The following is a 26289-nucleotide window of genomic DNA, read 5'->3' on the forward strand; positions in this document are numbered from 1 at the left end:
GTGGCAGGCAGGAGGAAGTGGCCTCCCTGCAGCCACACACGTTCCTACTCCAGAGTCACCTCCTTGAATACTTGCCACCTACATGTCTGTGCAGGCAGGCAAACAGTGCACTGGGAAAACCAGGCTGCAAAACCTGGTTTTATTTTTAATATTATTAATAACATTAATACGATTGGCTCCTAATATTCCATGGAGGAGCGTAGCATAGAGCATGTAACTGTCATCCTGTCACTGGACACTCAGTTTGCCAGAGGTGGCCTCCCTGTGGCTCCCTCTTGTTCCTCTGACCAGCCCACACCCAGACCTCTGACTACACCCACAACCAGACCTCTGGCCCCTAACACCCAGCCAGCCTTCTGACCTCAGGCCCCTGACCATGCCCAAACCCAGCCCTCTGACCTCAGCCCCCAGCCAGCCCTCTGACCATTTTCCACATCCAGCCCTCTGACCACGCCCACACCCAGCCCTCTGACCACGCCCACACCCAGCCCTCTGACCATTTCCACACCCAGCTCTCTGACCACACCCACACCCAGCTCTCTGACCACACCCACACCCAGCCCTCTGACCACGCCCACACCCAGCCCTCTGACTAGACTAAACCCAGCCCTCTAACTGTGGTCCGCATCCCACTTCCTGACCATGCTGGGCCCCAAAGCCACTAGGAAGGCTCCTCGCCCCTGTAGCCTCCTGCCCACACCCGCAGCTGTTATTCCCTCTTCCCCACCCTCCCCCTCACCCCAGTCAGACTCTATTCACCCTCTGCAGTGCTTCTTGGCTTTTTGAGTCAGATACTCTGATAAAAAGTATCTCTGATAAGGAAAACATTACCCCTTTTCTCAGGACAAATGCTATCTACACAATCATGACAGTTCAGCAGGCTCTTGGGCTCCCAGATGCCCTCCCGGCCTCCTCTGCATCCTTGCTGAGGCTGTGAGCTCTGCAGCCTGGTGCTCAACATTTTCATCCTGGCCATGGCTTTCCTTGCAGCCTCATTCCCCACCTACTTCATTCTCAAGGGGCACTGCTGGCTGCCCCCTAAACCCGCCTTACTCCACACCCCTTCCTGCCTTTCCCCATAGAGAACCTTTACTGACCAAATTCACACGTGGGGCCCCATCTTAAAGGAGACTGTCTATGCAGAGTTACCCATAATTAAGGAAAAAATGGGCCCAAACCGAATGTCCAGTGACAGAATGACAGTTACATGCTCTATGCTGCACCCATTAGCATGGGGAGCCAGTAAAAATAATATCCACCTGTGCCAGTGTCAATTACATTGAAAGAATAAAATTTAAATTAGTAACACTAGGAGGAAATATAATCTAGTGATGGGATAAGAATTATATAGAGGGATGTTTGCATGAGCGTTAAAAGGTAAGGAGCAAAATCGCTTCTGCTATAAGATTCTGAAATGCAGAATGTAGCAAGGCTGTATCCACAGTGTGTGCACTCCACACTCGACAAATACACATATTTACATGCACAACACACACACGTACCAACACTCAAACACATGCTCCCACACTTGCAGAGAAACACATTCTGGAGGAAGAAATGGAACAGGATGCTAACAGTCATTTTTCCAGGTGGTAAAACCATGGATATTTCTCTCTCTTCTTCCTTGTTTATGCATGTTTTACATTTTCTTTAATGGGCATATATGAAATATTTATGGCTGTGGGTAAACTTATTAAGATTCTATTTAAAAAATAAATTGGTGACAAAATTAGAAAGTATGGGCAAAATACATGGGCCTCCCATGACCTCGAGGACTCACGGGGCCCCTTCTGGACAGCGACGTGCCCCGGGAGGCAGCCCCTCCACGGCACTCACCTCCGCCTGCCCACGTCGGCCTGCTCCGCTCCGCCATCGCCCTCAGCTGCGTGGTCCGGATGTCTCTCGCTACCCGAATCCAGCAGGGCCAGCAGCTGAGGCTGTGAGGCCGTGGGCAGCACCACACTCAGGAGCCGGCGAAGCGTGGCCCCGGGCACCACGGCCATCCTCGCCAGGTACGATGCCAGTCTCAGCTCCTACAGGAAACAACGGAGGGAGCTCAGATCCTGGCCGCCTCTCAACTTGAACCACCATTTTTAATTTATCACATTCTGAGGACATTCTGTCCTGGAGTGATGAATATTTCAGTAGCTTCGTCTGGAAAACATGTTCCCGAACTTTCAGAGCTGTCAAAAAAAAAACCTATTTGGTCAGCAACCTTGGCTCCCCAGGACCCTTCTAAAGCCTCCGTCCATCCTGTCCAACTGCTCTCAAGTCACTGGGGCAGTGCCCAAATCCCCACAGCAAAAGTCCTGCAGCAGGGTGATTCAAAACGAAGGTACTTTCTCCTCCCGCTCCTCACATTCCGTGAGGCCATTAGGCACCAGGAGAGCAGTGCGGACTCTAGAAACAACAGAAGTGTCCCTAAACCAGTGGACAATTAAAGACATGGTGCTATACCCATGCCACAGGATACCACTCCGTGGTCAGAAGAAAGAACTGGAAGGATCCCAGAGGCATTACGTCGAGTGGAAACAGCCGGTCTCCAAAGGTCTCGTGCTGCGTGACTCCATGCATGGAACCACCGGGGCGTGGTGAGACTTGGGGCTGGAGAGCGGCAGTGGATGCCAGGGGTGAGGCAGGGGAGGTGAGTGTGGCCTTAAAGGGGCAGCCCAGGGTGGCCTTTGTGGTGGTTGACAGCTCTGTGTCTTGATGATGGTGCTGCTGGTTACATGAATGTACATAGGATAAAATGACAGAGAACTATACGTACATTTTACATCGATGTCAACTTCCTGGTTCTGATCCTGTCTGACAGGAACCATTGGGGGAAACTGAGTGAAAATGGGGAGCAGGGCCCTGAAACTCTCTATACTAGCTTTGTAACTTCTTGTGAATCTAAAATAATTTCAAAATTAGAAGCTTTGGCCAGGCATGGTGGCTCACATCTGTAATCCCAGCACTTTGGATAGCTGGAGAGGAAAAGAGGCCCAAAGACAGAGCTATCAGGCATCCAACACACAAAGGCCATGAGAAGGAGCAGTGTCCAGCAAGGGGCCTGCGCCGGGGCAGCCAGCGGTGGGAGGGAACGAGTCCAGGTGCCAGAAGCCAAGGAGAGAATGTGTTCAGAAGGGTGGGCTGGGGGATCAGAGACCACAGAGAGGTCAGGAGAAACAAAGACAGGGACTCGACCACTTGGAAACATGGGGTCACTATGACCTCGGTAAATGCTTTCAGTGAAGGCACGGGGAAGGTGCTGTTCCAAATACCAAAGCTCCTTCCACGTCCCGACGCTTCCCATCCATGGCCTCCCAGCACTGTCACACTGAACTACTCGTTCTTCCTGACCATCCTGCTCGCCCAGGCCACTAAGCCCTTACCCATGAGCTTCCTTCAGCCTGGGGTATATGTCTCCCAGGCTACTCTCTCTCTCTCTCCAGCCCATTCTTTTGGACTCTACATGAGTCTTCCCCGACCCCATCTTCTGGGTCAGGTGTCCCTTGCATTGGTTTTAAGCAACTCTGCTGTAACTGTCCCATTCCTAGTGTGCCTCTGGAACTAGGCTCTTAGGATGAAGTCAGTGACACACGCTTCTCTGTCCCTAGCACTTAATCCAGTTCCTGGAACAGAGAGAGTGACCAACATTTGTTGGATACAAGATGGATAAACAGTAACTTCATAAACACCCTGCAGATTCACCTCTTCCTGAGGCAGGGGTCTAAACCTTTATAGCTGGGATCCCACCAGTCAATGTAGGGACCGGTCAGCCCATTGTCACAGCCCTTCCAGTTCCAGTAGTCCCCGATCAGTCATCCTCCAGACAAGTCAATTCACTGGGTCAAGTCTTACTAAAATTGGTGACACAAAAAGCATCCACATGGGTCATGAGCTTTGAATGGGATGCCACTATCTACAGACAGAAATGGACCACAGACGAAACACTTTTACACTGCTGGCAGGGATGTAAACTAGTTCAACCACTATGGAAAACAGTATGGAGGTTCCTTAAAGAACTAAAAGTAGAACTACCATTCGATCCAGCAATCCCACTGCTGGGTATATACCCAAGGAAAAAAAGTCATTATATGAAAAAGACACATGGACATACATGTTTATAGCAGCACGATTCACAACTGCAAACATAATGGAACCAACCTAAGTGCCCATCAATCAACAAGTGGATAAAGAAAATATGGTACATATACACCATGGAATACTACTCAGCCAAAACATGGAATGAAATAATGGCCTTTGCAGCAACTTGGATGGAGCTGGAGGCCATTATTCTAAGTGAAGTAACTCAGGAATGGAAAACCACATATTGTATGTTCTCACTTATGAGCAGGAGCTTAGCTATGAGGATGCAAAGGCATAAGAATGATATAATGGACTTTGGGGACTCAGGGGGAAGAATGAGTGGGGAGGTGAGGGATAAAAGACTATACATTAGGCGGGGTGTGGTGGCTCACACCTGTAATCCCAGCACTTTGGGAGGCCGAGGCAGGTGGACTGCCTGAGGTCAGGAGTTTGAGACCAGTATGGCCAACGTGGTGAAACCCTGTCTCTACTAAAAATACAAAACAATTAGCCGGGCATGATGGCATGTACCTGTAATCCTGGCTACTCGGGAGGCTGAGGCAGGGGAATCGCTTGAACCAGGGAGGTGGAGGTTGCAGTGAGCTGATATCGTACCACTGCACTCCAGCCTGGGTGACAGAGTGAGACTCCATCACACACACACAAAAAAACAAAAAACAAAAAAACACTACACATTGGTACAATGCACACTGCTCGGGTGGTGGGTGCACCAAAATCTCAGAAATCACCAATGAAGAACTTATCCATGTAACCAAAAACCACCTGTTCCCTAATTAAAATAAACAAATAAAATTAAAGAAACGGACCATAAAGCAACACAGGGACACAGCTCTCTAGGCAGAGGAGGGTGACAGAGAGGCCCGGAGTGGCCAGTGGACAGCTTCTCTCCCTACTTTCTCCCTGCTCGTCTCCTCAGAATGAAGGAGCAGCAGGAGGAAGGACAAGGAGAGAAATGGAGGACTAAGCTTCCCTGATGATTCTTTTCTCTGGTACAAAAAGAAAATGGCAAAATATGGCTTCCATGAGCATTGTTGCTGGCCTTTTTTATGACACAGGGATGCCTTAGGGTATGTGATAAAATCTACAAGCCTTTTCTCCTAAGAAAACTTCAAGTACTGAGTCATGCAGGGCCTGGTGTGCTTGAATCCTGTGTGGCGGCCCTTTTGTTTCAGAGTTCATTTAGTACCTATTTCTTTTGCAGATCTGCGATGAGCTGGGAGTGAAGTGGCCATCTTCCAGACTGGATGTGCTGGTTCATTTTATGTGTCCATTTGGCTGGGCCACTGTGCCCAGATGCTCAGTTAAGCATTCCTCTTGCTGTTTCTATGGGGGTGTTTTGGGATGAGATTAACATTTAAATTGGTGGACTCTGAGGGAAGTCAATTGCCTGCCATAATGTGGCTGGCCTCAGCCCATCAGCTGAAGGCCTGGAGAGAACAAAAAGGCTGACCAGCCCTGAGCAGAAGATAATCCTTTCAGCAGATGGCCTTGGGATTTGAATTTCACCTCCTTCCTGAGTCTCCAGCCTGCAGGTCAACCCTGCAGAATTTGGACTCACCAGCTTCCACAATCATGGGAGCCAATTCCTTCAATAAATCTCTTTCTCTACAGAGATGCATCCTATCAGTTCTGTTTCTCTGGAGGACTCTTTTTATTACACAGGAGTTGGGAAGAAAGAAATGCAGCTGAGTAGATATTATTGGGCAGACTACACAAAGCACCAAGTTGGGGACGGAGAAAAACAAGAGCCTACCTGCTCCCTGCTGCCCAGAGCTTCCGGTCTGGCAGCATTTATTCCTCATAGAGCCAATTCTTCAGCAGATGCTATTGTTTGAACATTTGTGTCTCTTACAAAACTCATGTTGAAACTTAACCCCAAATGCCACTGTATTAGGAAGGGGGGCCTTCTGAAGGTGATGAGGTCATGGGGGCTCTGTCCTCAAGAATGGGATTAGTGTCTTATAAAAGGGCTCCAGGGAACTAGCTTAGCCCTTTTTACCTTCCCATCCCTCTGCCACATAAGGACACAGCTTTGCTGTCCTCCAGAGGATGCAGCAACAAGGGACCATCTTGGAAGCAGACAGCAGTTCTCACCAGACCCTGCATCTGCAGGTGCCTTGATCTCGGACTTTCCAGCCTCCAGAACTGTGAGAAAATTGATAAAGAATTTCTATTCTTTATAAATTATCCAGTCTAGGAATTTTGTATAGTAGCGGAAACAGACTGACATGCATACAGAGTTCACAATTTAAAAGGACCCACAATCTAGAAATGAACCTGGGTGAAATTCCACTGGTGACGCTGGCTTTCTGTGAAGTCTCAAAGTAACAAAGAAAAAGGCGGGGGAATCAAAGCTGAGAGTGGGAGATGGCCCAGTTACGCAGAGACACAGGCCGGAGTGGTCATCTGCTTCAGACCCTTCAGAGCTGGTCAGGAAGAGCCGAATCTGTGCAGTACCACGCTGGGCTGAATCCCAAGCCCGCCACGAGCAGTGGCGAGCCCTCCTGCCCTCACCACCTCTCTGTGCCTCAGTCCCTTTATTCATAAAACAGGGGAATCCTGCCTGTTTCCTATCTTTCTGTAAGGATTAAATGAATAACAGACAGAAGTGCCTAGGACAATACTCAAGGTATGGCAGTGTTCAGGAAGCACCAGCTCCTCCCCTGCCCTGTTAGGACACCATCACTCCAGGGATAACACTGGCACCTTGTTTGGTACAGTCAACAGAATAATGACCCCTCCCCAAAATGTCCATGGTCCCATCCTGGGACCTGCGAAGATGTCATCTTACAAGGCGAAGGGTACTTTGCAAGTGGGAGTAAGGTTAGGGGCCTTGAGATAGGATGGGAAAGTGGTTATCTTAGATTATCCAGGTGGTTCCAACATAATCACCACGTGGGTCCTTAAAAGCAGAGACCCTCCCTGCTGTGTTAGGTCAGAGAGAGATGTGATGAGGACACTTGCTGGCTTTGAAGATGAAGAAAGGAGGCCATGAGCCAAGGAATGTAGGTGCCACCGGAAACCAGGAATATCCCCTGGTTGGCAGCCAGCAAAGAAATAAGGACCTCAGTCCTACAACCACCATGGGCTGAACCCTGCCAATTACTTGAGTGAACAGGAAACAGACTCTCCCCCTAAAGCTTCTGAAAGGCAGGCAAATCTGCCAACACCTTGATTTTAGCCTGGAGAAACCCATGTTGGATTTCTGACCTACAGAACATTAAGGTAAGTTTGTAGCTGTGCTAAGCTGCTGTTTGTGGTCATTTGTGACAGCAGTGATAGGAAACGAATCCTTTCGGGAAGCTGGGTGTGCCTGTGGATGCAGCCAGTTGGACACGTAAAAGCGCCCCAACTCCTCCTCCCTGCTGACTCCCTTCTCAGAGGCTGGAGAGTAAGTCACTCGCACCTCCCCTGCAGCTAACAGGGCCCACGGGTCTGCTCTCAGGTTGTGAGGGGAATCTGCTGCAGGGACTTGGAGGCATTTGCTTCCTTGATGAGAAAGAACAGGCATGGTGGCAGTTCTTTGACCTCTTACCTCCTTGCTCTGAAAGTAAACTGTGAGAAGGAACCGTGGAAAGAATCGCAGAACATGACCCTGATATCACTGCATCAGCAAGCACCTCTCCAGAGGCATGTGGCTTGCATTCACCACCGTCTGAAGTCATATTTCATGCTACTTACAGACACCAGCACAGGAAACCCATCACAGGATGTGTATAAAACCTGAATGGTAGCAGGCAGACAGGTACATGACTGCATAAGGCTCAGTGCACAGCCTCAGGGCTCTGTATCAGGAAGGGAGGTGAGTCTGCAGCTCCGGCCAAGGATGAGAAGGGTTGGCTGATCTCAACTCAAGAGGTGCAGTGTGGGGTGCAGTCTCACTGATTGATGGCTCTGGCCAGTTTTCTCTTACCCACTTTGTTCCTGGTAGAACCTACTTTTTGTATATTAAACTTAGTTAAATATTGAGAAGAAGGAGAATATTTGGGTGCCTGCCAAATCACAGAAAAGACATGACTGGGGCACACGTGATTATGGTTGTGGTTGCTGCCATTGGCACTCATTGAGCATCCTCTGTGTGCTAGGCCCATGCTAGAGGCTCTGCACACATCTGCTCTGCAGGTTCCAAGGCTGGTTTTTCATCACCATCCTGGAGGTGAGGAAATGTGAATTCTGAGAAAAACATGAAATGACGTGCTGGCAAGGGGCGGCCTCAGACCTGGCCAGTCGGTTCTCACCTGGCTGCACAGGGTTGCGAAGGTGTCTGCCTCCATATTTTCCAACACGTCTTCTAGCACGACACTGTTCTGTTGCTCCTCTCTCAAACTGGAGTGAAAATAAAATATACGTTGAGTTAGCTTTTGTTATAAAGTAATACTATGGGATGTTACAAAGTGATACTATGAGATCATCTAGTTATTTAAATAACAAAGAAGCACACATCTAAGCCACATGATTTTAAAAATATGTCCACAGAAAGAGATGGCCAGAAAGACTGCCTTCTTTTTCTTGCCTAGGCTAATTTGCAAATAACGTGTCAAGGAGGGTTCCCCAGGAGGAAGGCTCCTCAAAGTGAAAAGTTTCATGGGAGCTATAAGGAGACTTTCCTATAGCTTTACAGGGTGATCTCTGTGATGCTGCTTTGAAAACTCTGCATCAGTCCTTATGGTGATGACCAAGACGACTGGGGTCTACACCCACCATGTGCCCTTGGGTTGAAGTGGACCCAGAATCAAAGGATGGCACCTTTTCACATGAGGCTTCCTGAGGCCCACACGAGGGGGTCTGCTTAACACATGCCTTGGCCAATTCAAGTCAGCTTCCCGGATCTGCCTCACGCTCTTACTGGCTAATACACCCCAAACCTTCTGCAGGTGCAAATTAAATCAAAAGTTTGATCACAAGCCATCTCCTCCAGGAGCGTATGAATACTATACGCCCTAAAATCCCAGGTTAAATCATATCAATACAGATTGAGCCCCCTCACAATTATTTCAATGGGACAGAACTGCACTTTGATGCATTTACACAGAAGAACGTGGTAGGATAAAGGAAAATAATCTGGAATTTCACTGCCCAGAAACCATATCCATTGAAATTTGGTCTATTTCCTTCCAATTAATGTGTATGCGTGTGTTTGCAAAAATTAACCACACTGTGTATAGACTTTGCCTCCAATCCTTTCCATGTCCATATTTTATTCACAGTGGAGAATTATGAAGCTGTTAAAAATTGTGTTTTTCCAAGGATTCTTAATGCCCCAGCCAAGGCTAAGTGTCTAATGTGAATTGAAAAACAATATAAAGAACAACAAAAAGACTAGGGGTCTGTCTGTCTTATAATTTTACAAAAGCAGAATATAAAATACTATGTTTACGGTAAAATTGGAATAAGGCCTGTAATCTAGTCCGCTGTCTTGTGACAATGTCAATTCACGTACCGTGATTATGTCAGATGTTACCGAGAAGGAAAGCTGGGGGAAGGGCATATGGCACTCTCCCTACTATCTTTGTAACTTCTTGTGAGTCTATATTTCAAAATAAAAAGTTTAAAAATATTATGTTTAGTAAAACGTCAATGATATTAAATTTAAAAAAGAAGGGTGTCAGGGAAGAAGGAGTATGCTACAAAGCTAACAGCTCGTGTGGAGCAATGGGATGACACCTTAGGCAAGAGGGTGAGAGCCCAGGTGTGTACGGTCGGGCTGAGTTGGAGATGCAGGTTCTCCAGGCCTGCTGGGGACTAATATCTTCAGGTACCATGGGGCACACAGCGTACCTCTGCTGATGTTGCTCCAGTAACGTCTGGCTCTTGCTCAGGGCTTGCTGCAGGACAGTAGAGACCTGTCTTTCAGAATCCACCTCCCCAGGTTCGTTCAGAATCCCGGGCCCATCGGCCACCCACTGCTGCCAGCTCGCCAGGGCCTGCTGCTGCTGGGCCGCCTCCTGCTGCACCAGCTGGTCCTCCAGCTTCCTCTCCAGCTCCTGGAGCTCCTACACAAGGAGGGGGCAGAGGGTGAACCCCACTGCACAAGGCAGGTGGGCTGCAGGGCAAAATCTGACCTCCTGGGTGTCTCGCTACAAGCCTGGCATGATCCTGTCTTGCCTGGTTCCCCATCCAGCTGTGCCACGTGGTGCAATGTGAGTGCACCACGATCTCTCACCCCTGTGTCACCTCCATGCCTCCACATAGGCCATTCCCTCCACCTGCAGTGCCTTTCTCCATCTGCCTGACCAATCCCCAGTCTTCTTTCACCCCTCGGCTTAAGAAAAACCTCCTTGGTGAAGGGCTCCTCAGTGAAAGGATCCCTGAGTTCCTTGGGAGATGTAGATGCCCTCTTCTCACATGCCCACTCACTACCCCTTGCATGCACTCCGTTTCCTGTCACCTGAAATCACTGTCCTGTGCTTTTCTGCTAGAGTGTGAGCTCTTTGAGGGCAGGGCTGTGTCTCCTTCTCCCTGTCTGCAAAGTGCCTGGTGGCTGGCACCTGTCACTGCATATGGTGGGGTATCTGCATGCAACCATCATGGATGAAAGCCAAGTTGGAACACAGCAACCATGGCTAACACCACCATTACCGTCAGCGTCCTGGGCACTGCTCTGTGTACTCTTCATACATGAATCTCACTGAACCCTTATAACAACCCTTCAGAATACATACTCTTAGTTCTCTTGCTTTATAGGTAAAGAAACAGGCAGACAGAATTGAATTAATTTGCCAGATGATGCAACTATTGAGTGGCAGATCCAGAATTTGAAGCCAGGCTAGCTGGCTCTGAAACTGTGTTCTTGACCACTAGTCTACACTGTCTCTTCTTGGCCAAACAGAAGTAATCTGCATTCTTAGGCCACCAGGATTAGATAATCTCACACAAGAAACTGTCCACAGCCTGCTTAGGTGGGTGGTGAGGGGAGGCAGGAGGGCCCCAGGCCTTGGAGAATGCAGGTACATTTAACCCAGTATTTACCACATTGGTCAGTACATAATTAGGACTGGAAGGTGGATAGGGTGTTAAATCCTAAGAGGCCTTGGTTGGACTTCACCAGGGGAGGACGGTCCTTGATCCTCCTAAATAGGTACAAAACGGTCTGCCTTTCTGCAGAGAGGCCAAAGCTTGCATCAAACACTCAAAAGGGTCTCAAAGCCCCCTAAAGACTGAAACACTATTCAAGAACCATGACAGAAGAAAATCAGCCAGAGATAGACTGCATCTCTCTGTAGCATGGAGAGCCTTCTATCCTACCCAGGCATTTGGGTGCTGAGCCTTCGAGAACTCCTGAGCAGGGCTCCTAGTATGCTGAGATGTGGAACTATGACTATCCCTCTCGCTGCAGCATCCCACAAGGAAACACAGTCCAGTGGAGTTCCAGCAGTATGTGCTGTCATGCTATCAGCATGGCCAGGAGCTGGAGGCAGAGATCCCACTTCTACCCAGATGCCAGCCCCAGCCCACCTCGAGGAGAAGGGAGGCTCACGGGAGCTGGAAGAGACCAGCTCTGCCAGAGGGAATCATGGATGGCTTCACAGAGGAAGTAACATTTGGGTTTGTCTTAGAATATGGAGAGGAGTCTTCAAGGAGGTACAGCAGAAGCATTCTAGGCAGAGGTCCTTCAAAGGGACACATGCCTGAATGTGTCTCCAATGCTCAGGGGGCAGCAAGAAGGTCTAAGGGCTAAAATGCAGGATCTGAGAGAGGGAGCGGTGAAAGGTGGGATTTTTTAATGTAGAGCTGGAGATGGGGCTGTGAATCATCAATTTTATTTTTCAGAAACATCCCCTTGGCCACCGTGCAGAGGGGTAACTAGAGTAGGGAGAAAGGGAGGTAAGCAGAAATTGAAGTTAGGACAGGAGCATGGGCTTTGGAGGGAGGTTTAAAGTCTGCTTTTCAGCTGTGGGACCTTGGTGAAATGACTTAACCTTCCTAAGCCTCAGCTCCTCTATCTGTAGAGTGGGTACGAAAACATCATGGGATGGACATGAGGTTTAAACACTTAGCCCACTGCTTTGGACATAACGAGAGCTCCACTGATGCTGGCTAATATCAAGGTTATTTCTGTTGTTCCGGTCTAGATACATCAGACTAGTGAGGCTGAGCAGCCAAAGGTGGAAATGATAAAACCCAGGCAGAATCAACAGATGGTGGCCAGTGGTACATGGGAAGAAAGGCAGAGGGAAGATCAGAAGATGCCAAGGCTGGGCGCAGTGGCTCACGCCTGTAATCCCAGCACTTTGGGAGGCCAACATGGCAGGATCACTTGAGGTCAGGAGTTCAACACCAGCCTGGCCAACATGGCCTTGTCTCTACTAAAAATACAAAATTAGCTGGGCATGGTGGTGCATGCCTATAGTCCCAGCTACTCGGGAGGCTGAGGGAGGACAATCAATTGAACCCAGGAGGTGGAGGTTGCAGTGAGCTGAGATCACACCACTGCACTCCAGCCTGGGTGACAGTGACTCTGTCTCAAAACAATAAACAAAGAAGATGCCAAGTAAGGCTCAGGAAAGTAAACACACAATTTACATTGAAATGCAAATACAGTGGGTACCATTTTTTGGGGGTCACATTATCTGTTAGGAGTAACTCTATCCCATTTAAATTTGCCTATCATTGTCACTTGGCCCTTTCATCCAACTAAGCCTTGCATATGTTCCAAGTTCGCAAAATGAGTCTAAATCTTTCATCAGATGAGGTGCGCTGGATACAGTTTTCTTAGGAGTAATTTCTTCCAAAGCATTCTATTTCATGCTTTTTTAATTCTCCTGAATGTTTAACAGCCTAAAAGCCCATTCCCAATAGGAAAGTGGTTTACACAGAATGAGAAAATTGCAGAATGCAAGTCTAATATCTGGAACAAAACAACAGGCTGTCTTCATTTCAAATGCAAACTCAAGTAAGGGTGCAATAATCATATGCATTGCCTTACCACCCATTTAATAATATGGCATCATCTGATTTATCAGCTGCTCCCAACTCAGGACACACTAACTCTGTTCTAAACAAACTGGAGGCAGGAGTTACTCAAGAGTTTTAAGATAACAAATGTAAGTGTCGTACTCTCCAATTATTATACTAATAGAAATCAGTGTGGTTTGAAGTAAAAAGCACAACTATGTGTTTTAGGGCTGTACTGAGGGTGTTTCTTGGGCACTTAGGATGAGCAGATGAATCATGCACTGAAGGCTAAATGTTCCTGGTGTCTCCCTCTGCCCCTAACTCACTAAATGACCTTGGACCTGCTCTTCCTTCTGCAGGCTCTATTTCCTCCATCTGGAATTCAGGGCAGTGATCCGCCTCCATGCTAACCACCTCAAGTATAATACTTGCTGTGGGCTTTGGAGGTTTCCTTCTATTATTAATTTGCTACGGAGTTTTATCTTGAATGGGTGTTAAATTCAGTTAAGGACTGATATGGTTTGGATTTGTGTCCCCACCCAAATCTCATGTTGAACTGTAATCCCCAGTGTTGGAGGTGAGGCCTGCTGGAAGGTGATTGGATCATGGGGGTGGATCCTTCATGAATGGTTTAGCGCCATCCATTTGGTGCTGTTCTTGTGACCGTGAGTGAGTTATAGTGAGATCTAGTTGTTTAAAACTGTGTAACACCTCCTCCACTCTCTCTTCGTTTTGCTCCAGCCACAAAAGACGTGCCTCCTTTCCCTCTGCCTTCTGCCATAATTGTAAGTTTCCTGAGGTTTCCACAGAGGCTGAGCAGATGCATCATGCTTCCTGTACAGCCTGCAGAATTATGAGCCAATTAAAACATTTTTTTTTTACAAATTACCCAGTCTCAGGTACTTCTTTATAGCAATGTGAGAACAGACTAATACAGAAAATTGGTACTGAGGAGTGGGCACTGCTACAACAATACTTGCAAATGTGAAAGCAGCTTTGGAATTGGGTAACCAAAGGAGGCTGGAAGAGTGTGGAGGGCTCAGAAGAAGACCGAAAGATGAGGGAAACTTTGGAACTTCCTAGAGACTTGTTACATTGTTGTGACCAAAATGCTGATTGTAATATGGACAATGAATTCTAGGCTAAGGAAGTCTCAACCCGAGATGAGGAACTCACTGGGAACTGGAGTAAAGGTCACTTTTGCCATGCTTTAGCAAAGAGACCGGTGGCATTGTGCCCCTACTCTAGAGATCTATGGAATTTTGAATTTGAGAGTGATGATTTAGGGTATCTGGTGGAAGAAATATCTAGCAGCAAATCATTCAAGGTATGACCTGGCTGCTTCTAACAACCTATGCTCATATGTGTGAGCAAAGAAATGACCTGAAACTGGACCTTATATTTAAAAGGGAAGCAGAGTGTAAAAGTGTGGAAAATTTGCAGCCCACCATAGCTAAGAGAATGGGAAAAAGACCTTAAAAGCATTTCAGAGACCTTCACGGCAGCCCTTTAATCACAGCCCCAGAGGCCTAGGAGATAAGAATGGTTTCTTGGGCCAGGCCCAGTGCCCCGCTGCCCTGTGCAGCCTTGGGACCTTGCTCCCCGCATCCAGCCTCAGCTTAAAGGACCCCAGGTGCAGCTTGGACCACTGCTCACAAGATGCAAACTGTAAGCCTTGGCATCTTCCATGTGGTGTTAAGCCTGCAGGTGCACAGAATGAAAGAGTTGGGTCTTGTGAACCTCCGCCTAGATTTCAGAGGATATATGGAAAAGCCCCAATGTCCAGGCACAAGCCTTCTGCCAGGGCAGAGCCCTCATGGAGAACCTCTACTAGGGCAGTGTGGAAGGTAAATGTGGGGTTGGAGCCCCCACACAGAGTCTCCACTGGGACACTGCCTAGTGGAGCTGTGATAAGGGGGCCACTATCCTCTAGACTCTGGAATGGTAGATTCACTGACAGCTTGCATCCTGTGCCTAGAAATACTGCAGGCACTCAACACCAGCCCTTGAGAGCAGCTGTTGGGGCTGAATCACAGGGGCTGAGCTGCCCAAGCTTTGGGAGCCCATCCCTTGGACCAGTATGACCTGAATAGGAGACATGGAGTCAAAGGAGATTATTTGGAACTTTAAGATTTGATGACTACCATTTGCATTTCAGACTTGCCTGGGGCCTGTAACCACTTCTTTTGGCCAATTTCTCCCTTTTGGAACAGGAACATTTACCCAATGCCTATGGCTCCATTGCATCATTGGAAGTAACTAACTTGTTTTTTAATTTATAGGCTCATAGGTGGAATGGACTTACATTGTCTCAGATGAGACTTTGGACTTTTGAGTTAATGCTGGAATGAGTTAAGACTCTGGGGGACTGTTGGGAAGGCACGATTATATCTTGAAATGCGAGAAGAACATGGTATTTGGGTGGGGTTACATCTCATGTCGAACTGTAATCCCCAGTGTTGCAGGTGGAGCCTGGTGGGAAATGACTGGATCACGGTGGTCCTTCATGAATTGTTTAGCACAATCCCTTTGGTGCTCTTCTCGTGATGGAGTTATTATGAGATCTGGTTGTTTAAAAGTGTGTGGCACCTCCCCCTACTTCTCTTCCTCCTGCTCTGGCTATGTAAGACATGCCTGCTTCCCCTTTACCTTCTACCATGATTGTAAGTTTCCTGAGTCCTCCCCAGAAGTTAGGCAGATGCATCATGCTTCCTGTATAGCCTGTGGAATCATGAGCTGATTAAATCTCTTTCCTTTATAAATTACCCAGTCTCAGGGTATTTCTTTATAGTAATGCAAGAATAGACTAATATAAAGACTTATTCTCTATATACTAAAATGATCACATGAGTCACTCCCTTTTAATTTGTTAATCAGGTGAATTTTGTAAATGGATGTTTTAATGTTAAACCAACCTTATCTTCCTAGAATAAACCCAACCTGTCCATAATGTATTAATTTTTTATAGATGGCTGTATCTTGCTATTTTGTTTTCAAATGGTACATCTATGTTCACATGCAAGACTGAAGTACAATTGTTCTTTCTGGTGCTGTTCATGTCTGGTTTTGGTGTTAAAGTTATCTAGCGTGATAAAATGAGTTGAGGAATATTCCCTATTTTTCTAACACCAGGAATAATTAATATATGAGATTGGCAAAATACCTTAAACTTTGGCAATGAGTTGGGTGTCTTTTGTGTGGGTTTGGAAGATTTTAAAGTACTGAATCAATTTCTTTCATGACAACAGGGTTATATAGACATTTTTTTTTCTACTTGAGCCAATTTTGGTGATTTGCATTTTTCTAGTTTTTGAATTCATCTGTATAAAGTTGTTGACAACATTCTCTTATTTAAAAAAAACTCTACTGCATCTATAGTCATGTTGCTTTTTATATTCTTAATATTATTGTCTTTTATATTTCTTAATGATTGCTCTTGCCAAGGGTTTGTATATTTTATTAGACTTTTCTCAAAAAAATCTCTTCACTTTCTCAATTCTATGGTAGTTTTGTTTTTTATTTTGTTTATGCTGTATTTCAGAAGAAACACACTTTTTTTTTTTTTTTTTTTTTTTTGAGGGAAACTTGCTCTGTCTCACCCAGGCTGTAGTGTAGTGGCATGAACTCAGCTCCCTGCAGCCTCCACCTCCTGGGTTCAAGCAATTCTCCTGTCTCAGTCTCCAGAGTAGCTGGGATTATAGGCATGTGCCACCACACCAGGATATATCTGTATTTTTAGTAAAGACAGGGTTTCACTGTGTTGGCCAGGCTGGTCTTGAACTCCTGACCTCAGGTGATCCACCTGCCTCAGACTCCCAAAATGCACATACTTTTAAACATATATTTATTGAGGTATAATTTCTGTATGTTTTAGAAGAAACATGGTGTAAACAAAATAAAAAACAATACATGTGTTATTTTCCCCCTTTTTATATAATCTTAATTGTGAGCCTTTCTTCTTTTCTAATATCAGTTTAGGGCACAAATTTTCCTCTTAAAATTGCTTTAGCTGAATTTTACACAATTTCATATATCACAGTTATTCTCTGTATTTTTAAATTTCCATTATGTTATCCCTGACCTGTAAACTATTCAAAAGCATGTTTTAAAATAAATTTGTAAAATTGATTTTTTCTAAAATTTTGATTTTTTTCTAAAATCAACCTCTAAAATTGATTTTTTTTTTTTTTTTTTTTTTGAGATGTAGTCTTGCTCTGTCACTCAGGCTGGAGTGCAGTGGCACAATCTCGGCTCACTGCAAGCTCCACATCCCAGGTTCACGCCATTCTCCCGCCTCAGCCTCCTGAGTAGCTGGGACTACAGGCGCCCGCCACCACACCCAGCTAATTTTTTGTATTTTTAGTAGAGACGGGGTTTCACTGTTATTAGTCAGGATGGTCTCGATCTCCTGACCTCATGTTCTGCCCGCCTCAGCCTCCCAAAGTGCTGCGATTACAGGCATGACCCACCGTGCCCGGCCTAAAATTGATTTTTCAAAATCAATTTTAAAATTTCCAAAGTCCAAATTATGGACACTTTATAATCATCTTTTTAAAAATGAATTAAACTTAATTTCCCCTTGTCAAAAGGTATTAAAATAATATTGTATAGTCAATTGTTTTTAACTGTTCTGATGTGTGCTGGAGATATAGATTCATTATTTTTTGGCTATAAGATTATTTATATGTGCATTAAAACACCTTGTTAATTGTGTTGTTTAGTTCATCTATATCTTTACCTGTGTTTCATTTGATCAATAAATCAACCACTGACAGAAGTATGCTGAAATTTCCCACTATGATGATAGATTTATCAATTTCTCCCTGTTCTAGCAATTGTTCTTGTTATTTTGAGTCTTTTATTAAATATATGCAAGTTAAACTCACTATATGCTCCACGTGAATAAAATTTTTAAATCACACCTGTAATCCCAGAACTTTGGGAGGCCAAGGCGGGAGGATCATTTGAGCCCAGCTGAGATGGGGTAAAACCCTATCTCTACAAAAAAATACCAAAAAAAAAAAAAAAAAGAAAAAACCTGGGTATGATGGCACATGCCCATGTGGTCCCAGCTACTTGGAGGGGTGAGGTGGGAGGATTGCCTGAGCCCAGGAGGTCAAGGCTGCAGTGAGCCAAGATTGGGCCATTGCATTCCAGCCTGCCCAACAGAGTAAGACCCTGTCTGAAAAACAGAAGAAAAAAAAAAATTTAAATCATTTTTGTAATATCTTTAACAATTTCACAAATTATTATTATTTTAGATTCTGTGTTGATAATTTGGATCTCTAAAGTATTCAGGGATCGTAATCTGGCTTTGTTTGTTTCTCCTGTATGCAGGTCATCTTGCCTTGCTTCTTTATGTGTTCGGTGACTTTCTTCTTCAATTGAGAGCTCACATTCGGCTGAACTTGATCTATGGAAATCCTGAGCTACCCCATTGAGAATATTTTTTTTCTGGAGAGGATTTGTCTTTGCATTCGGATAGTGAACTAACCTGGAATTATTTTAATTTATCACCTCGGAGATTTCGTGACTGGATGGCTAAAATGCATTTGGATTCGTTCTTCATGTTAGCAGAGGCCTTCGATTAAAAACTCACAGGAAGAGCTTCACCTGGAGCAGGTGTGGAGATGGGTTCTGCCAGCAGGCGGCTTTCTCCTCCCACCCCTTGCTGGGTGTTCTCACTAACTGAGACATCCCACAGCCTCATCTCCCATTCCTCCAAAATTAATCCCAAGTCTCTGTGCTGCAGGTTTCAGCCTTTGTTCCGAGGTAAACCTGGCTCCTGAATTTGCCCCCACCTATCTCCGTGAGTTCACCTTATCTAGGACATATCTTGCATATCTTTAGGGATTTTCTTCCATAGGCCCTTGTGAGCTCACAAAGCATTAAAGATATGTTCATTTTTATATGTCCAGCACCTGGCTATTTTGTGCTGGAATTACTTACAATGCTTTTGCTTCCTTTCTATCCCTGAAATGGTTGTTACAGTGCAGGGTGCATAGTGTCTGCCCACTCCCGAAATACTTTTGACTTTTCAGCATCTACTGTTGCTACGTTTTAAAGAAAGTAATGGGAACCTCACATGGCAAACTCAACTGGTGTAGTCCATAGACATGACATAATGGGTTGAAGTCAGAAATAGATTCCATTCCTGGCTCCTTTCACAATCAGTCATGTGGTCTTCACAAAGAACTTGACCTGCCATCTGCCCCAATCTCAGTTTCTTTACCTGAGAACTAAGTATAATAACAAGATCTACTTTACTGCACAGCTAAATGATGAATATAATGACAAACAGCATAATTGTAAAGTAGCATAAAATTGTAACTTCTTATTAATTATGCTTCAGTAATAATCTTAAGTATAACTAAGTAAAGAATTATGTACACTTAAGTGAGAGCATGTCTATTCACAACTTAGTAGCGCTTCCCTCCCCACACTAGGGTTTCAATAAATGTGAGGGGTTTTTTCCTCACTATATGTAATTATGATAATAATATATAATCAATGAGATTCTAAAATCTACACATAAAAGACCTAAAATTAGTCACCAAAACAGTTATTACAATAGCTTTTGTTTTGTGGATATACCTCTCACATTTTGGAAAGAATGTAGCATGTTGCGATAACGCTAATAATTAGAATTTTTAAAATAATAAATAACCCAATATATTGTTGCATTTAGGATGTGCTAATTGGAAGGTACACTGTTGTCCTCCCTAGCATAATGAAAGAAACAATACTGCCAACGAAACCATGGCAACTGCCAAGGTTCAGAGATGTTAAAATCCAAAAGGGTTGCTTCTCAGAGCAATGAAATAGAGCCATCTTTGGTTGAGAGAGTGCAAAGTACTCTCCAGTAAGTCACTTCATTTAATCCTCATCACAACCCTGCAGCATAGACAGGACAGGGGTTGCAGCCTATTCCACAGGGGAAGATGCAGAGGTAGGTACCAGAAAGAACCAGCTCTGTCTGCCTCTCCTTCCCAGCGCCTGCACTCACCCGGCTGTGCGATTCCAGGATCTGCGTGCAGGCCGACTTGGTCAGCATCTCAGACGCACTCAGCTCTTCCAGGAGCAAGTCCTGGATGCTGAGGAGGGCGGTGTAGGCCGACAGGGTCTCGGTTATCCGGGCCGCCTTCTGGAACTGCAGAGCAACAAGCGACTGTGCAAAGCCTCCCTCCTGTGCCTCCAGCCGCTGCACTCTCTCCCGCAGCAATTCCCCTCGAACCTGGGAGGGGACAGGAATGGACCCAAACCCAAAGAACAGTGAGTAGAGGAGGGTGGAGGAGAACAGTCTTTCAGAGTTCACAGACCTGGGACTCTGAGGACCACCAAAGGTTTGCAATGGAGATGCACTGGGAACCTGGAGGGAGCAACATCAGACAAGACTGTCCCTGCTTATGAAGACTCCAGGAGGGTTGGGGAGCCCAGCCATCCTTCATTCCATACATATCATCCTCAAGAGTCACCCGAGCCCATCGCTCTCCTGAAAACACTTCTAAGTCTTTCCATGTCCTAGCGGATGGAAGTTCAACTCCTTAGCATGGGATCCAAGGAGCTCCCAACCCCAATCCCAGCCAAGGCCCCTTGGACAGGTCTGGTCTGTTTTTCTGCCCCTACCCTACTCACACATGCACATCTGGGACTCCCATTCCTAACTGCGCACTGTGCTCTACACGCCATGCGCTTTGTATCTGCAGTTCGTGCTCTCTGAAATGACTGAAATGTCCTCCCATCTTCCCTTCCTGAAATTCTACTATTTGTCCTTTGGGTCTATGGTTCCCTCTGAAGCAGTCTCACTTCTCTTTGTTTGTTTTGTTCCATGTAGACTTCAAGCCAGGTGCCCAGGGTTTACTTGACCTCAGGCAAATCATTAAGCTCTGCATGTCTATGCTTCTTCATCTATACAGTGGAGAAAATAATACCATCCAACAAAGAGTAGTTGTTGTTTTAATCAAAACAGCTTTATTGCGGTATAACTTCTGTACAAGTTACAAATAAGCTGCACATATTTACAGTACACAATGCGATAAATTTTGACATATTTCTACCCCTATGAAACCATCACCAAAACCAGGGTAGTGAACATATCCATGTTCTTGATAAACCCACCCCCGCCCCCCACTTAGCAAAAACTGATGTGCTTTCAGTTACAATCGACGAGTCTACATTTTCTAGAGTTTTTTTTTTTTTTTTTTATAAGGGGAATTATACAGTATGTATTTTTTTGTCTAGCTGTTTTTCTTTTTTCTTTTTTTTTTTTGAGACAGAGTCTTACTCTGTCACCCAGGCTGAAGTGCAATGGTACAATCTCGGCTCACTGCAACCTCCGCCTCCTGGGTTCAAGCGATTTTCCTGCCTCAACCTCCCAAGTAGCTGGGATTACAGGCGTGCACCACCATGCCCGGCTAATTTATATAATTTTAGTAGAGATGGGGTTTCACCATGTTGCCCAGGCTGGTCTCAAACTCCGGGCCTCAAGTGATCCACCTGCCTCAGTCTCCCAAAGTGCTGGGATTACAGGTGTGAACCACTGTGCCCAACCTATCTAGCTGTTTTGACTGAATATAATTATTTTGAGATTTACCTTTTACCATCTTCTTCTGGGTTGAGGAGCTCTTATGCTTCCCCCTTCCCTCCCTTTGTTGCTTTATTAGCTATAGCTCTGTTTTGTTATTTTAGCAGCTGCTTTAGGGTTTATAGTACACATCTTTGACTTATCCCAGGGTACCTTCAAGTGATATTATATCACTTCACATGGAGTACAAGAACCAAAAATAAACTTCTAAGCCCCGCTCTCAACCATCTGAATGGACTACTCCTCTCAGCAAAAGGATTCCAAAGTCAACCTGAAAAACTAGTTCAGGCCATGATGGGAATGGGGAGTTGAACATGCCTCCTTATACCATCCTGCCTTTTGGAATTTCAGATTGAACAGACTCTTTAAGCCTGATAAGAAACATTTACAATCTATTCTCTCTGAAGCCTGCTACCTGGAGGCTTCAACTGCATGATAAAACCTTGGTCTCTACAACCCCTTAGTGTAACCCAGATGTTCCTTTCTATTGACAATAACTCTTTCAACCAATTGCCAATCAGAAAATCTTTTAATCTAACTATGATCTGGAAGCCCCCGCTTCAAGTTGTCTTGCTTTTCTGGACCAAACCAATGTACATCTTACATGTATTGATTGATTGATATCTCATGCCTCCCTAAAATGTATAAAACCAAGCTGTGCCCCAACCATCCTGGGCACACGTCATCAAGACCTCCTCAGGTTGTGTCATGGGTGTGTCCTTAACCTTGGCAAAATAAACTTTCTAAATTGATTGAGACCTGTCTCAGATACTTTTGGCTTACAAACCTTATGCTAATTTACTTCCATTTCTTGATTCCTGGTCTTTGTGCTATTTCTGCCATACGTTTAATTTTATATACGTTATAAACTTCATACTACTTTGTCACTATTTTCATTGAAACAAGTCAATTAATCTTTAAAATTTTCTTGTATTGAAGTGAACTGCACATAACATAAAATTTACTACTTTAAAGTCAACAATTAAGTGACATTTAGGATTGAGTAGCCCCCACCTCTATTTAGTCTGAGAACATTTTCACCATTCCCAGAGCAAAAGAAAACCCCACACCTCTTAAGCAATTATTCCCCAGTCCTCCCACCCCCAAGTCCTTGGCAACTACCTATCTTCTGTTTCTATGATTTTCCTTATTCTGGATATTTCATATAAATGGAACTACAGAATAACCTTTTGTGTCTGGTTTCTTTTACTTAGCATAATGTTTTCAAAGTTCATCTACTTGTTGCATCAAAACTTCATTTCCTTTTTATGGTGGGTAATATTCCATTGGATGTACAATCAGTCAATTTTTGGAAGACTTTTAAAATTAAAAGAGAATCTAATATAAGTACCCATGTAGTTACCATTCCCATTGCTCATTTTTTTGTGTGGTTCTGTAGCAGGAAGAGCCACAGACAAAAACCCTCAGACACTGGAGTTAAAGAAGGAAGGGGTTTATTTGGCCGGGAGCATCGGCAAGACTCCTGTCTCAAGAGCCGAGCTCCCTGAGTGAGCAATTTCTATCCCTTTTAAGGGCTCACAACTCTAAGGGGGTCTGCGTGAGGGGGTCACAATCGATTGAGCAAGCAGGGGGTACATGACTAGGGGCTGCATACACTGGTAATTAGAAAGGAATTCAACAGGGCTGGGATCTTCACAGTGCCTTTTTAATGTAAATAACCAATTAGGTCAGGGGTTGATCTTTAATTACCAGGCCCAGGGTGTGGCGCCAGGCTGTCTGCTTGTGGATTTCATTTCTGCCTTTTAGTTTTTACTTCTTCTTTCTTTGGAGGCAGAAATTGGACATAAGACAATATGAGGGGTGGTCTCCTCCCTTAGTTCTAGATTTCTATCTGTTATGAAAATCCTTCTGCCTGATTTCCTATAACATTTCTTGCAGTATGAATCTCCTAGTAAGGAAAACTTTCAGCATTGTAAGTCTAAAACATTTATTTCTTCTTCATTCTTGAAAGATGTATTTTTTGAATAAAGAATTTCAGGTGGCAGGTTTTCCTCATTGCTTTGAAGACATTGCTCCATGGTCTCCTTGCTCGCATTATTTGAAATGAGAAATCAGCTGTCACCCTGACCTTTGCTTTGTAGTGTACATAATGTATCTTCTTCCTTTAGTTGCTTTTAAGATTTTCTCTTTATCAGTGGTTTGGAGCAATTTGATTATGATGTACCTTGGAAAAATTTTCCTCAAGTTTCTTATACTTGGGATTCACTGAGCTTCTTAAATCTGTGAGTTTACAGTTGTCATCAAATTAGGCAAAATTTTACCATTAATTCTTCCAATGTTTTCATCCTTCTTTTTCTGTCTCCTCTTCTCCAGGAATTCCAATTACCCACACATTAGGCCACTTGAAGTTGTCTCACGGCTCACTGGTATGCTATTCACTTTCCTCTGTTTTCATTTTAGATAGTTTCTATTGCTATTATCTTCAAGCTAACTAATTTTTTTCAGCAATGTCTAATCTGCTGTTAATTCCCATATACACACACGTATGTGTGTGTGTGTATATTCAAATCAAACTTTCAGGGAAAAAAATATGTATGATACAGATGTAAATACGGACATATAGATAAATCTTTTTACATCTTCCATATCTATACTTAACCTTTTTTGAACATATGAAACACAATTAGAATGATTGTTTTACCCCATTTAGGCTGGAGGTTACAATTTTTTGTGTGTGAAAAATCAGAACTTGGTGATGACCTTGAGCAGTAGGATATAAACAACTCCCACAAGCTTAGCATTCCAATAATGGAACACTAGGCATAAATGGGTTAATCCCATGCTCTGTCAATTCTAACATCTGTGTCAGTTCTGGACTGGTTTCAATTGATCACTTTTTCTCCTCATGAGGAGTTATATTTTCCTGTTTGTTTCACGTCTGGTACTTTTTACTACAGACGTTGTAAATTCCACCTTGTTGGGTCCTGGGTATTTTGGTGTTTCTATAATTATTCTTTAGCTTTGTTCTGAGATGCAGTTAAGCTACCTGGAAACAGGCTGACCTTTTGGGTTATGTTTTTAAGCTCTTTTATGTAGGACCAGCATAGGGCTCATTATTTCCACTGCCGAGGCAAGACCTTTTTGAGTACTATATTTGATGCCCTCTGAATTGAGGCTTTCTAGTCTGGCTGGAAGAAACTGTCACTATCCCCAGCCTGGTGTGAATGCTGGGTACTCTTCTCTCTAATTATTTTGGGTGGTATTTCCCCTGGCTTTGAGCAATTTTCTTCCATGGAAGTGCTGAGCAGGTCTCAGCAGAATACTCAAGGGGACCCAGTGGACACCTCTGGAATTTTCTCTGTGCAGCTCTTTCTTTTCTGGGATTCTGTCCTGTGAAATCTAGCTGACTTGGCTTCCCCAAATTCTTAGCTTTGCCTCTTCTACTCAAGGGGTCTACCCTAGTAGACCTGCTGTGACCTTGCCTTCTTGCTGTGCCTCAGCCTGGAAACCCTTTTAGAAAGGTCAGTAAGCTGGGATAATGACAGGGCTGAATTCCTTTATTTCTTATTTCTTAGGGATCAGTTCTGACTGCTGTCCAGTGTCCTGAAAATCACTGTTTCATAGATTTTGTTTGTTTTGTTTTAGGTAAGGAGTAATTCCGATACTTTTTATTCTGTCTTGGTCACAAGCAGAAGTCCCTCATAGGGTTATTCTGATTATTAAATAATCTAATACTTTTAAGTGCTCAGAACAGTGCCTGACACATTGGAGGGTTTAACAAATGTTGCCGTTGTTGTCCTCGGTGGTGGTGATGGTGTTAATACTCTTATTACCGAAGGTGGAATATGGTGGGTTCCATAAGGGAGGTTCCATATATGGTGCTATGTAGTTTAGAGAAAGGAGAAGGTGGAGGGGTCAGGGAAGGTCATGACAACATTGGCATTTGAAGCAGACACTGAAGGATCCAGGCATTCAGGAAGAGGAACAGCATGACCAAAGGCACGGAGGCAGGGGGCCCTACAGAGACTTGTGAGGCTGAATTAGATAAAAGCTAAGAGGCAAAGTGGGAGATGAAGCCGTAAAGGCGGGGGAGAAGAACCCATACTGCAGAGGCCCTGAACTGTCAGGGACAAGAAGGCAGAGCTTCCCCTCAGACAGTGAGAAGGGCAAGAGAGCCGAATGTCCCTGAACAGGAAAAACTTGAGTGATGGGCAAGGCATGGCAAGAATTGGGTAAAAGGTGATCAATAAAAATAAAATTCTAAGCCCCCTAACTGACTGAATGGGCCCCCTGTCGGCCAAGAAGACCCCAGAGAAACCTTGGAAGCTGAGTTCCCAGCCATAATGGGATGGGAGGTTGGACACACCTTGCTACACCTCCTCCCCCACTAACCATCATTAGACTTTCTTCCCTAAGGGCTAAATAGAAACCAGCTCTTTCAAAAGACTCCACCCCTGATATTAACCAACTACCTGACACTGCCCCTCCTTTTTGCTGTTTTGACAAAGCAACCAACTAGCATTCCTTCCTGATAACACACACTGACCACAGATTGGTTCTGGACAGTCTATGGAGGAAGCTCAGTGAGTGTTTTAGTGTCCTCTACTTCACATTTTGATGTCAGAAGGTAGAAAACACCACCCTCAGATCATGCCAGCACCACCATTTTTTTGTGCATGGGACCTGTATTAGTCCGTTCTTATGCTGCTATAAAGCACTGCCTGAGAGTGAGTAATTTATAAAGAAAAGAGATT

At 44.8% G+C, this 26289-nt stretch overlaps 1 protein-coding gene across 2 annotated transcripts in view; it reads right to left on the reverse strand.

Moving 5' to 3' along the window:
* EVC2 (EvC ciliary complex subunit 2) overlaps positions 1-26289 on the reverse strand; it is a 143792-nt gene that overhangs the window by 4562 nt on the left and 112941 nt on the right. For both annotated transcript variants that reach the window (XM_009206511.4, XM_017958562.3), the window contains 4 exons: positions 19997-20224; positions 9874-10088; positions 8334-8421; positions 1837-2033 (listed from right to left, as the gene is read on the reverse strand). In XM_009206511.4, coding sequence (XP_009204775.3) covers positions 1837-2033; positions 8334-8421; positions 9874-10088; positions 19997-20224 — 728 coding nt within the window. The remainder of the gene's footprint in view (positions 1-1836; positions 2034-8333; positions 8422-9873; positions 10089-19996; positions 20225-26289) is intronic.

The sequence above is a fragment of the Papio anubis genome, chromosome 3, assembly GCF_008728515.1.
Source record: "Papio anubis isolate 15944 chromosome 3, Panubis1.0, whole genome shotgun sequence".
Taxonomy (NCBI): Eukaryota; Metazoa; Chordata; class Mammalia; order Primates; family Cercopithecidae; genus Papio; species Papio anubis.